The 13,072-nt window shown below is 34.8% G+C and overlaps 1 protein-coding gene and 1 pseudogene across 1 annotated transcript; both read left to right on the forward strand.

Moving 5' to 3' along the window:
• Positions 1 to 8,711: 8,711 nt before the first annotated feature.
• Positions 8,712 to 10,070, forward strand: LOC143591689 (F-box/FBD/LRR-repeat protein At1g80470-like). Its single transcript, XM_077071826.1, has 3 exons — positions 8,712 to 9,287; positions 9,560 to 9,736; positions 9,810 to 10,070. Exons 1-3 carry the CDS (start codon positions 8,712 to 8,714, stop codon positions 10,068 to 10,070), a joined length of 1,014 nt encoding a protein of 337 aa, XP_076927941.1.
• A 1,421-nt stretch (positions 10,071 to 11,491) lies between these two features.
• Positions 11,492 to 12,182, forward strand: LOC143591692 (F-box/FBD/LRR-repeat protein At1g13570-like; annotated as a pseudogene).
• Positions 12,183 to 13,072: the final 890 nt, after the last annotated feature.

A 13,072-nucleotide genomic window follows, 5' to 3' on the forward strand; every position in this document is an offset into this window, starting at 1 on the left:
TATATTTTTTAGATTTTAATTTTATTTATTGTATAGAAGTTAATAATATACTTAGTATTTGATGATGAAAGGGTTTCACAAATAAATGAGGATCTTATAACCCGGTTTAAAAGCTAGGTTTAGTGAGACCCGTGACATGTTTATTTTTTTTACTATACAATTGTTTTTTTAATTATAAATAATATATATCTTTTTTAAAGAAATCATATATTAATTTTTAGTATATCCCTACTTTAAAGGATTTTCACATCAAATATTTGGTGAGATTAAATTTTGATTTAATGAGATGTTATAACCCGTTTAAGGAATATCTGGATTTAGTAAGACCCACGACTGTGAATTCGGGTCAAATGCATAAGAAGTCTCCATTTACAAATAATGAAATCTAGTAGCTTGAGAGAATGCATGGAGCAACCAGAGAGCTTTTAAAGTTTATATATATATATATATATATATATATATATTATAGATAAATAGGGGCAAACCAGTTTTCCCCAAATTTACAAAAAGTCACATACTATTCTCTCTTCTTCATTCACAACCACTCTTAACCTTATCCTATAATTTACAAAAACCAATTATAAAAATTTAGAGGATCGGTTGAAAATGCTCTTATAACTTTTTCCATAAGTTGTAACTTATTAACTTATCCCTCACAATAACACGCAATACCAAACACCTTTTAACTTTTTTAAAAGTTAGTCATAAGTTGCTTAAAATAAACAATCCTACACACCCCCTAAATTGTTTAGTTTCTTGTATTTTCTTTGTTGTTTTACTTCTTATATTTTTATTTTATTATATTATTTTTCCGAGTACAATAATTCAGTCAAATTTGTTCATAAACAGTGAACTTCAGTAACCTTTTTCTTTGTTTAAAGGCGTTTGAAAATACCCCAATAATCAAATTAGTTTGTATGAGACGCAATTTTTGACGCTTCAGGCCTGACTCGGTGCATCGTTAAAGAATAAATTGTGGGAAAACCTTCTTTAGTCGGGCTCTGACTTGAGATAACAACTTGATATTTCAATAACTCGCTTAAAATGAAAGAAAATCAACAAATTTGAGAAATTATACAAGCTCAACGAATGGGAAGCAACGCCACAATGGGTTGCCCTTCCAACTTTTATTTTTTTTGGAATTCAAATTTATATTTTTTAGAACGACGATTTTTTTTATTTAAACAAACACTTGTCACACACTCATGCATGACTAACACTTGTCACACATGCATTTATAGCTATGACAAATTATTAACACTTGTCAAACATGTATTTTAGGCTATGACAAAAGTTATTGACACTTGTCACACATGCATACAACTTGGTGAAGCAAGTTGGTCGGTGACACTTGTCACACATGCATATTACCTCCTAAAGCATGTTGGTGACACATACTTGTCATATACACTTTGCAAGAACTACAAATGTCATGCATGCATACATGTCTAATGTCACATGCCATCACCTTGTAAAGCATGTTGATGACACTTGTCATACACACTTTGCAAGGACTACACATGTCATGCATGCATACATGTATGATGTCACAAGTCATCGACACTTGGCGTGCATGCAATCTTTGACAACACTTGGCATGCAACACATGCATGCTTACACATGGCTACTGAGGTACCCCGGTATCGAGAGTCCGAGACTAAGCACATGCCCAATCGCGTCGGGTGCTCTGCACCCTTACTAATGCTATCGAATGTATTTTGTCATACAAAAATATAATCTTGTGAGTTATCACACAAGAATATAAGCATGCCACCCCGTTACCACCTTGGTGTCCTACCACCACCGTAGGTGTAAAAAAAATGTCTCACTAAATCACGACCGTGTCCAACTAGTCTACAAACCGAGCCAACTTGGTTCAATGTGGCTAGAATTCTTTTATAGGGGGAAACTTCAAATGTGATCTTGAAATAAGACTTGAAACCACACTAATAATGTGAACTTGAGACCTTTGAGTTAACTTGGGATGGTTTTTCCAACCACACCAAAAGAATTTTCCAAACGTGCAAACGTAATGTTAATGGCCTTATTTTACTTGATCCTATCTTACGTACGGAGTTAACCTTGGTTAGCTCTGCTACAATAACTTTATCATTTATAAAGAACTTGAGAGGGAAACCTACAACTTGTAATTGTGTTATATGAATTTGTATTTTTTTGGGTTGTAAAAAGCTAATCTTATAGTATTGATATGTCACCATAATTCAAACACAAGAGGGTTATAAATTCATACAAATATCCAAAAGATAAAAGAGAAGTTTAAAACAACTTAAATTAGGATAGCTTGATATCAACTATCGAGGAGGCTCGACGCACCTTCAGCAACTTACTAGCAAACTTCAACTTTTCATCCGTCGTAATCTTAGAGAAACAGTGGGGACGAATAACAATCTTTTTTAAGAAAAGGGAACATGCAAGTAAATACTTTAATTAACAAACATACTTCATTCTCTGATCCTTTCAATTATTCAAACATCACACTTCGAAGCTGCAGCTGCCCCCTTGTATTGTAATCTACCTGTGGAGATGCGCCATGATGCTGCAAGAATAACCAACTAGTATTCAAATGCAAAACTATATGTTATATTAATATTATAAGACAAGCATTATTATACTGGCATACACGGTAAGATGCTGTGATTTCAAGAGTCTTTAGATTCGGGAAGCTACTAATCAATTCAAAGGCACATGATAACTTCATACCATCGTCTAAACAAATATTTGACAATTTAGCCCTGAGGTAGGAACGAAAGGTAGATAACCTCTTGTTAACACCACCTTCTATCAACTACAAGAAAAGCAATTCAGATTATGAACAATAATGAGAAACATGATTCAACTTGAAAGACACAACTTAGCATTAATTATTACCTTGCAGCTTTGAAAGTTCAACTCAAGTTCTTGAAGTTTTGGAAGAGAATCTACTGTATTATGATATTTTCAAGATAAAGATAATACTATGATATTTTCAAGTTTTGCTATCCAAACTGCTTTTAACGGGCGTGTAGAAATCAAAATCTTAAGTGAGGGGCAGCAAGTAATAAACTCCCCAAGATGATATCACTAGTTTCAAATCGTATCCGATGCAGCTCTAAGCTTAATAGGTTTGGAAAACCATGAACAGTAGGTGGAGGACTGAGATAACAATTATAAAGATTCAAATGTTAAACTCTAAACAAGAGAAAATATGGGCAGGCAACTTGACTGGGTGACGACTCTAGCTTGTTACAAATGGTGAGATCTTTAGACCCATTTGACGCTATCCCCCCCCCCCCCCCGGTCTTTGCTTATGAAAACTTTAAGATTACTTTTTACAACAAATAAATACAAATGTATATAAAACAGTTACAAGTGGTCGGTTTCCCTCTCATCTTCTTTATATACGATAAAGTTCTTGATGTCGAGCATGTTAGCTCAGTAAGATAGGACAAAGTAAAAATAAGACCATCAACATTATGCTTGCACGTTTAATAAACGAGTCGTACATGTTTGGGTTAAGTGTTAAGTATTTATAGATGCCAACTGGTGTCATTCCGAATTTGTGGGTGAACTTGTATAAATTTATGATTATTCCTTTGAATTAATATGTAATTGTTTATGTTTGTTTGTTCGTTGTAGTCGTGTATGTTTGGTTGTCCATTAGTGTCCGTTAGTGTACGTTTGTCAATTAGTGTTCATTTGTTCATTAATGATTGGTAGCTAGCGTCTGTTTTGTTTATAATACTAATAAGCGGACACAAACAAACTCAATTCCTTAATGAATGGACACCGCCTTTTGTTTGGTAAAGTGTTCGTGAACCGCCCGTTTATCCGACAAAACCTTAACGGACAAGCACATACAAGGTCTCGTCCGGATCCATTCATTCCGCATACAGTCCTAACCATGAGCACAAATTGCTTAAGCCCCGTGGTTAATCATTTAAACCAAATCGAGGGAACGAATATTAGAATACTAAACATTACGAATATCAAATATCCCACTATAAATAAAATATTATATTTCCTTACTAATATCAAATATCCCACTATATTATGTTTTAACCTCCAAAACAAATATACCTAACCTTTTTTTATCCTTCGACTGCGTGAAAGTTTTCGTCACTCGTCCGAAACGGTTTCAACTTCTAAGGTCAGAAACTTTAAATATTATAATCATTTTTCCTCATCATTAGGTTTATGAAACTAGGGTTTATGTGCTACTTGACGAATTGAATTTTCAATCTCTTGTATAGTTACGTAATTGATTTATGTTTCGCATTATTTATTTAGTTGGTTGATGTTTATAATATGTCTTGGTAGAATAATGGAACTGGTTAACCGGACAAATAAAGCACCCAAGCTTGTACATGAAGATTTCATTACCAACATGCCAGATAACGTGATAACTAATATCCTGGATCGGTTGCCATTACAAGATGCGGTGAGGACTGGTGTCTTATCGAGAAACTGGAGGTTTTGAGTGGAATATGCTTAGCCACCTCGTTATTGATGAGAACTTTAAATTTCTTTCAAAAGGCAATACAAATAGTTATGGGAGCGTTATAAGTACGCTGCTTCTTCATCTTAACGGTTCCATAACAAAGTGTGTCCTCTACAACAACAAACTGACTGATGAATATATTTGTAACTAAATTTTGTTCTTGTCAAGAAAAGGAATTAAGGACCTCACTCTTGTGCAATACTTGGGTGCAAGACCGTTAAATTTGCCCTTCCATCTTTTTTCTTGTTTAAAGTTAGAACGTCTTAAACTTCATATTTGTTGTTTCAATCCTCCACCTAGTTTTTATGGTTTTCCAAATCTATTGAGCTTAGAGTTGTCTTTGGGTGGAGAAATGAGTGAACTTGGGAAGTTTATTAGTATGTGCCCCTTGCTTGAGAATTTGAAATTGGACTATCCCGGCCAAGTAAAACTAGTTGATAATCTCAAACTATTATCTTTGTCCTTGAGTGAACTTGACATTACAACGACAATAAGTTCCGACAATATCTTTGAGCTTCTGGGTTCTCTTCCAAAACTTCAAGAGCTTTTTCTGAAACTTATTTCAAGGTAATTAATGCTAAGTTGTGTCAGTTTACTTTATAGTCTAATTATTTTTTTTCATTCCACTCTTGTTTAGTTGACAGAAGGTGGTGCTAAAAAGTTCCCCACATCCTTTCTCTCCCTCAAGAGTCTTCGATTATTTAAAATAGATTTATCTTGTGCTTTTGAGTTGATTTGGAGCTCGCCGAATCTACAAACCCTTGAGATCTATGCAATTCAATGTGTACGTTTCAATCTTACTCTTTGTTGTGTAATCTCATAGTTATATAGTTGCGCATTTGAACACTAGTTGGTTATTCTTGCAGGATTCTAACCCATTACCAATACCAGAGGTGGAATACAACAAAACGACGCTTCAGAGTGTGGTATTTACAGGTTTTGCAGGTTCAGAGAATGAAATGTGTTTGATAAAGTACTTACTTGCATGTTCACCTTTCTTAAAAAATATTCTTATTCGTCCGAGTGGGGGTATAAAACCTAGTGAGCAGTTGATGATTACCATGAAGTTACTGAAGCTCCCTCGAGCCTCCACTGTAGCTCAAGTTGATTTCGAGTATTAGTTCTTTTTAACTTCTTTAATGTTGTTGCTGTTATGTGACTTTTTTAGTACTAGCTAGTTGGTTTATGTACTAACCCCCACAATTTTTTTTATTTTTTATTCCAGAGGTATACTTTAATACAATGGGGCAGTTTGCAGCTTCGAAGGGCTGCTTATAGAGTTTAAAGGTTCACAGAATGGAGTATGTTTTAAAAGTCAATTATACATGTAGTCCAATAGTTTGCACAAACGTAACATATTTGGTTCCTGAAATTGATGAAAGTTAACTAATCTGTTAAACGTTTTAATATTAATGATCATGAAACAGTTACTAGCTAGCAATGTAATTACGGTTTGGCCTAGACCATGAACACGCCATCGTTTCACAATTGTTTATTTATAACTCGCCTCGATCTTATTTTACTCGAGTCCATTTAATATGTTATAGTCAAAGTAATGAAAAGAGTGTAAAGTTGGTATGGTCCAAGTTTCTGGTGGGAGTATTCGAACATGAGACATCGATGAATGAAGTCGTGGAATGTCGACAAAGGCGGTGCCCATACTTTTGCTCCGACTTGTATTGTGGATAGTAATAGAAACTTAACTGTGACCAAAAATGGTTGATTCATAGGGGAAAAGAGAGTAGAAAAAAAACCACTTGGCATGATTTTTATATTCGTTATCGAAAATATTCATATTAGATATAACTGAAACTATACACCTAGTAGGCCTCGGTCCATAGTTTGGATCAAGGCGGTTAGTAGATGGCACAAAACAAGGGTTTGGCCGACCCTAATGTTGTGGGCCCGGTTGTGCGTGCTTCTTATTGATTAAATAACTATTGAGGGTCTAACCTTAATGAAATTTGTCTACATATAAACTCAATATGTACTACACTCAATAAAATACAAACCCAATATGCACTACACTCAATAAAATACAAACTCTAGTTTCCGCCCGTGGACTTAGGTCATCGTACCTAAATACGTTAGATATCTGGTGTACGTTCTTTTTGTTTATTGTTTTCTATCCTCCCGTGAACAGATGACGTTTGCTAGGAAGTTATTGAAGCTGCATCGAGCCTCCCCCCCTCCTTTCTTGCACTTCTCTTTTATGAAATGTATTCTATTGGATTTAAATCATCTCGTTTAGGTTTCTGGTCATATTAAGATCCACGGTTGTTGAAGGATATTGACCTTTATTTGTTTAACTTAAGAGCGTTTGAGTTATGTATCTAAACCTTGAACTTAATTATCTCGTTAGTTGATTTACAAATTTTATATTTATGTCTACTTTACTTAGTTATTTTTTATTTATATATAACATGAAATTAACAAACTTAATATAACTCTGATTTAATGTGTAAAATAAGTGGCATACTGATCACCAGATCACATTGCTACAAAACACAAGATGTGCCTTAGATAGTTAGATATAACCCCATTTTTAAAGAAAATGGGTTTTAATGTAGGAAATTACTACAAAATATTCTAGGTTTTTAGTTTTTATAATTTTGTAGGTTATGGGAAAAGCAAACAAAATCGATGCAATTATACCAAACATGAGATGCAGAGATCATAATCACAATTAACGGGTTAGAACTACCATCAAGTTATATTTATATGGCTACACTAAAATGGTGGTAGTCAGGGCCGGCTCAATGTGTTCGGAGGCCTAAAATTAACTAAAATGTTGAGGCCTTTTTTTCTTGTGTATAGCTATAAAGAGTATCCACAAATTATAGAATACGAATGATATGCAATGATAATGGGTGCGTGACGTTCCTCCTAGACTTGTGGCTAATAACTGAGTTATTAATTCTAAAAAAACGACTTTCGAAAACCCATAATTCAAACCTATATTTTAGATTGAGGCTCTATAAAACCGGAGGCCCAAAGCCTTCGCCTTATTTGGCTTACCCAAGACGGCCCTGGTGGTAGTAAAAAAAGTAAATTGTGTGATTAAATACTCATGTGGACATGTGCTATGTATAAATCCATGAAGCATGAACGAACTGTGTGTGGAAAACCTTTTAAGGGTGATTGGATTTAAATACTCGTAATTTTTGGCCGAAAACACTCTCAGCAAAAGAAATGTTACCCACTATTCCCAACTTTCTCCTTGTTTTTTAGGCACTCCTGAACTTAACCCGTTAGTTTTCTTGCTAATGTGGTATCGTTTTTTAGTTTGGAGTGGTGGGTAACATTTTTTTTAGTTGAGAGTGTTTCCGGCTAAAGAATGAAAGTTATATGGGCGGAAAATAAAAACGAGATGAGAGCTTAATAAATTGGGCTTAAACTGATTCTCAAGGCTCGCTAAATTCCATATGGTAAGCTAGAATTAAGTTGGTGTCGCATCCCATACTTAGTTCATATAACCCATGGGAACTTCACATAGCCCGCAACTAATATTTTTAACGGTTGTGTATTTGGGCTCAGTTGTATGCCTCTTCATATATAGCCCGGTACATATCCATACCTAAGACGGAATTACAACCGTTCATTGTTATTTTAATGTTTGAGAATTGCACCAAAGGTAATATTAAACGTAATGTTACGTTTGGTGCTCGAGAATTGTAGATTACTTTAATATTAAACATAATGTTACGTTTGATGTTCGAGACTATTGGTGCCATTCTTGTGAAAATACAAACTAGAGGTCTGGTGAATAATAGCTAGCTTTGTTACCCGAGAGAATTATATCTGATATCATTCATGTTTACAGCGCGGTTTGGATACGCGAGTATGTATGCTTCGGATAATCTGGTCAGTTATGTCCTTTTAAGATATTTTGGGTGTATAACTAGCTAGCCCACTAGGTTGAGTTCCGTGTCATCCTAAAATAAAATATTATATTTCGTTAAGGACATATGATATTTTGTATTTTTAAATTTCCCCTAATATATTTAGGTTTTAACTACCAAAGCCAATCAATCCGACCCCTTTATTATACTTTGGCTGTGTGGAAGCTTTCTGTCACTCGTCAGTATATTTTTTTTTCCCTCGTCGTTAGGTTTATGAAACTAGGGTTTATGTGCAATTGAATTTTAAATCTCTTTATAGTTTTTTCAATATCTATTTATGTTGTGATTAATATAAGTCTTCTTGTTAGATAATGAAACTGGTTAACCGGAGACGTAAAGCATCCAAGATTGCACCAAAAGATTTCATTAGCAACATGCCAGATAACGTGATAACACATATTCTGGACCGGTTGCCAATTCAAGATGCAGTGAGGACTAGTATCCTGGCGAGAAACTGGAGGTGTAAGGGGACTATGCTCAGCCAACTCGTACTCGATGAGGACTTCTTTAAGTATATATTAGAAAATGAAGGCGAACAAAACTATGGGAGAACTATAAGCAGGCTTCTTTTTCATATTAATGGTGCTATAACGAAGCTTGTCCTATACATAGAAGAGAGGTGTAAATTGGACGTTGAAGATATTAACCGGATTTTGTTGTTGTCTAAACACCGAATGAGGGAACTCACTCTTCGTAAGGTAGATGGACCACCACTTAAGTTGCCTACCCACTTCTTCTCTTGTTTGGAGTTGAAACATTTGAAGCTTGAACGGTGCTGTTTGGACCCACCGTCTAGTTTTCATGGATTTCCAAATCTATCGAGGTTAAAGTTGTTCTGTGTACGATTTGAAGACGGGAAATTTGGTGAGTTATTCATTCGAAGTCCTGTACTTGAACTTTTGCACATGGACTTTACCTTTTCTGCCACGAAGTTGAGATTGCAAAACTTACAAATCTCAAAATATTATATTTGTATGTGTGTAATCGTGACACTACAATGATCACATGTCCCGATACTATCTTTGAGCTTGTGGGCTTTCTTCCGAAACTTCAAGAGCTTCGTTTTCACTTGTGGAAGGTAACGATAAGCGGGACCCTTGAAGTTAACCTTTTGTTATATAAAAATTTTCTAACTAATTGATGTACACTTTTGTTATAGTCTTTCACAGAATATGGTGCTAGAAAGAAGCCATCTACCACCTTACCCTGCCTCAAGATACTTGAAATAGCAGAATTGGATTTAGACAATGATATTATGCTATCATTTACTATGGAAATAATTAAGAGCTCGCGGAATTTGCAGCACCTATGCTACATCCTAATATCATCTCATAGTGTACGCATCATACTTAATCCTATAATCTCATAGATATAGTATAGAATTTGAGTACTAGTACTTATTCTTGCAGGATGTCCCGTCAACACACGCAATTTGTTCTCCAGAGGTAGACTACAATACAATGGGGTCGTTACAGCTTCGAAGAGCGTGTTTTTTCTCGTTCAACGGTTCAGAGAATGAAATATGTTTCATAAAGTATTTACTTGCGTGTTCTCCTTTTCTAAAAGAGATTGTAATTATGCCTACAGAAGAGGTAATGCTCGATACAAAGTTGTTGAAGTTTCCTCGAGCCTCTCCCTCAGCTAAAATAACTTTCTTAAAATTACGCTAGTTGTTTTTATACTTCTCTTTTATTTCCTGTCTGAATTACGGCCTGGTTGTGTATGACTTAAGGTGACATTTGGTTTCTTACTTTGGAATATGAGATAGTTGATTTCAAAAGTCAGTCCAGTTTGATTTGGTTTTAAACATCAATGGGTTAATTTACTTATCATGATAAAACCATTGTTATAAGTATAACTTTTGGTTTGGTTTAGACCATGATATAAATTGGGGCCCTTATTATAAGAAAAATGGTTTTCGATCCAGTGGCATCCATGTCATCTGTGTGTATGTATAATTATAGACCACAAATTCTACTGTGAAATAATCTCCAAACCAAATTTAGCTACACTTATTTGTTACTTTTTAAGAAATTGAGTGCCTAGAGAAGTGAGGATCCAAAGTCATTACTTTATTTCACTCCCCCTTGAGCCACCTCTACCATGAATGAACCATCGTTGCACAATTGTTTATTTATAGCTTGGATGTTAGTTTACTCTTAACGGCTTCGGAGTGTGGTGTTTTATTTTTCTGTAGGTTAGGAGAATGAAATGTGCTTGATAAAGTATTTACTTGCGTGCTCTCGTTGCTTAAAGAATATTTTAATTTGCCCCCACTCTCGTCTAGCACCCGGTGATCTGTTGATGTTTGCCACAAAGTTATCGAAGCTTTCCCCGAGCCTCCCATATATCTGAAATTGATTTCGAGTTTTTTTTTGGAACTTCAAAACTGTTTTAATGTGGCATCTGGATTAATATCAGTACATTTGACTGTTGCGTGTTTGTGTTTGTTTTGCACCGTTTAGAAATTTTACTTTTCTTGAACTTGTCTTTTATTTCCCATTTGAATTTATGGCATTGTTGTTTAAGGAGAAATGAACATGTGTTTGTTAGTCTAGTATGAAGTTATTGATCATTGGGTGGTGAACAAGACCGAAACCGAGAAGCAATAAAAATATCAACCTTGAACCGTGCTGGAGTGTTGCAAGTATGAACCATTAATCAGTAATTTACATTTTCTAGCTTATTTTGAAATCCCTAAGTTAAGTTAAGGGGATTTGAAGACTGATATATCCTGTTAATGGTGAGATGTGGAAAGAAGAAATAATATAGAAAGTAGAGATTATTACCAATGTTTTAAAAACCAGTACGTATTTTACTCATATCGGATTTGATTCAAAAATGATACAACCGGTTGAACCGGGTCGGATTGAATAATTTACCCTGCAATTCCATATAAATACAACCCCAACTCAAAAAGTAACTCTAAATTACATTAATAAACGTCACATGAACCAAACATCACACATGAACAATGATTTGTCTTACCAAACCCGGTATAATCGGTTCAACACAAATGATGCAAGGATCGTAGAATAGCAAGTTGGGAAAGTGTACATTGATGTAAAGAGAAAACTCATGGACAAAGTTTTATGTTGTTAGAATAATGGAAGCGGTTCAAGGGGCACAAGATTTTATTAGCAACATGCCAGATATTGTGATAACTAATATTCTCGATCGATTGCCATTACAAGATGCGGTGAGGACTGATATCTTATCAAGGAACTGGAGGCTTAAGTGGACTATGCTTAGCCAACCCATATTTGATATGAAGTTCTTTGCGTATTTAAGAAAAACAACAGGCACAAATAATCATGTGAGAGTTATACATGATTATTTGAGTATTATAACAAAACATCATTGAAGCTGCCTACCCATCTTTTCTCTTGTTTAGAGTTGAAACATTTGAAATTTTTTAATTGTAGTTTCAATCCTCCACCTACTTTTTACGGTTTTCAAAATCTGTTAAGCTTAGAGTTTTCTTTTGGTAGAGAAAACACTAAACTTGAGGAGCTTATTACTCTGTGCCCAGTACTTGAGATTTTGAAACTAGATGTTTCTTATTCTAACAGAGTAAAACTAGATGAGATTGCAAAACTTGAAAATCTGAAAGTATTATCTTTGTCATTGTGTAATATTGACACTATGATGAAATCTAATAGTTCCAGTACAATCATTGAGCTTCTAGGTTCTCTTCCAAAACTTCAAGAGCTTGAGTTGAACTTTGTAGGCTGCAAGGTAATTAATGCTAAATTGTGTCTTTGAAGTTTAATTTACAAAAACATAGTCTCCTTTTTTCATAATCGGACAACATTCTTTTCTTGTAGTTGATACAAAGTATTGCTAACAAGAGGTTCTCTATCACATTTCCCCGCCTCAAGGCTCTAAAATTATCAAGAATATGTTTAGACAATGGTATGAATTTATCATGTGCTTTTGAATTGATTAGGAGTTGCCCAAATTTGTGGACTCTTGAAATCACAGCAAATGATGAATGGGTACGTATCATATTGTCTGTCTTATAATCTCGTATATATAGTTGTGCATTTTAATGCTAGTTACCTATTCTTGTTGGTTGCTACCTCGCGTCCTCAGGTAGACTACAATACAACGGGGTTGTTGCAGCTTCGAAGTGTGATGTTTGAATATAGAACAGGTTCAAAGAACGAAGGGTGTTTGATCAAGTATTTGCTTGCGTCTTCCCCTTTCCTAAAAAAAGTTGTTATTCGTCCCTACTCCTCGCCCTGTTTTGTTACATCGTTGGATGAAAAGTTTACGTTTGCTATGAAGTTGTTGAAGCTCCATCGAGCCTCCCCCGTAGCTGAAATTGATTTCATTCGGTTTTAGTTGTTGTGTACTTTTCTTGAATTTGATGCATATTTGTATTAATTTATGGGAAGAAATGAAGGACATTTTTGTTAGTTTTGTATGAATTAAGGTTCATTTGCAATCAGTATGTGTATTAATTTATGGGAAGAAACGAAAGACGCTTTTGTTAGTCTTGTATGAATTAAGGATACTTTGTAATCAATATGTGTAACATGAATGCGAATGATAATTTCAAACTGTTGTTGGGTTTAACAATCTGCCCTTGGAAAATTAGTCAGTCTTGAATGTACTGATTGTGAAGACAGTGAAGTGTTCTTATATTTGCATCGAATAAAATTTAACT

The sequence above is a fragment of the Bidens hawaiensis genome, unplaced genomic scaffold (assembly GCF_021521415.1).
Source record: "Bidens hawaiensis isolate Kalapana, Puna unplaced genomic scaffold, B.hawaiensis_p1.1 tig00039985_1, whole genome shotgun sequence".
In the NCBI taxonomy this organism is placed as follows: Eukaryota; Viridiplantae; Streptophyta; class Magnoliopsida; order Asterales; family Asteraceae; genus Bidens; species Bidens hawaiensis.

Coding starts and splice junctions, on each gene's coding strand:
- LOC143591689 (XM_077071826.1), top strand. CDS start 8,712: ATGAAACTGGTTAACCGGAGACGTAAAGCATCCAAGATTGCACCAAAA. Junction 9,288..9,559: donor AGTTATTCATTCGAAGTCCT/GTACTTGAACTT, acceptor CTTTTGTTATAG/TCTTTCACAGAATATGGTGC. Junction 9,737..9,809: donor TCCTAATATCATCTCATAGT/GTACGCATCATA, acceptor TTATTCTTGCAG/GATGTCCCGTCAACACACGC.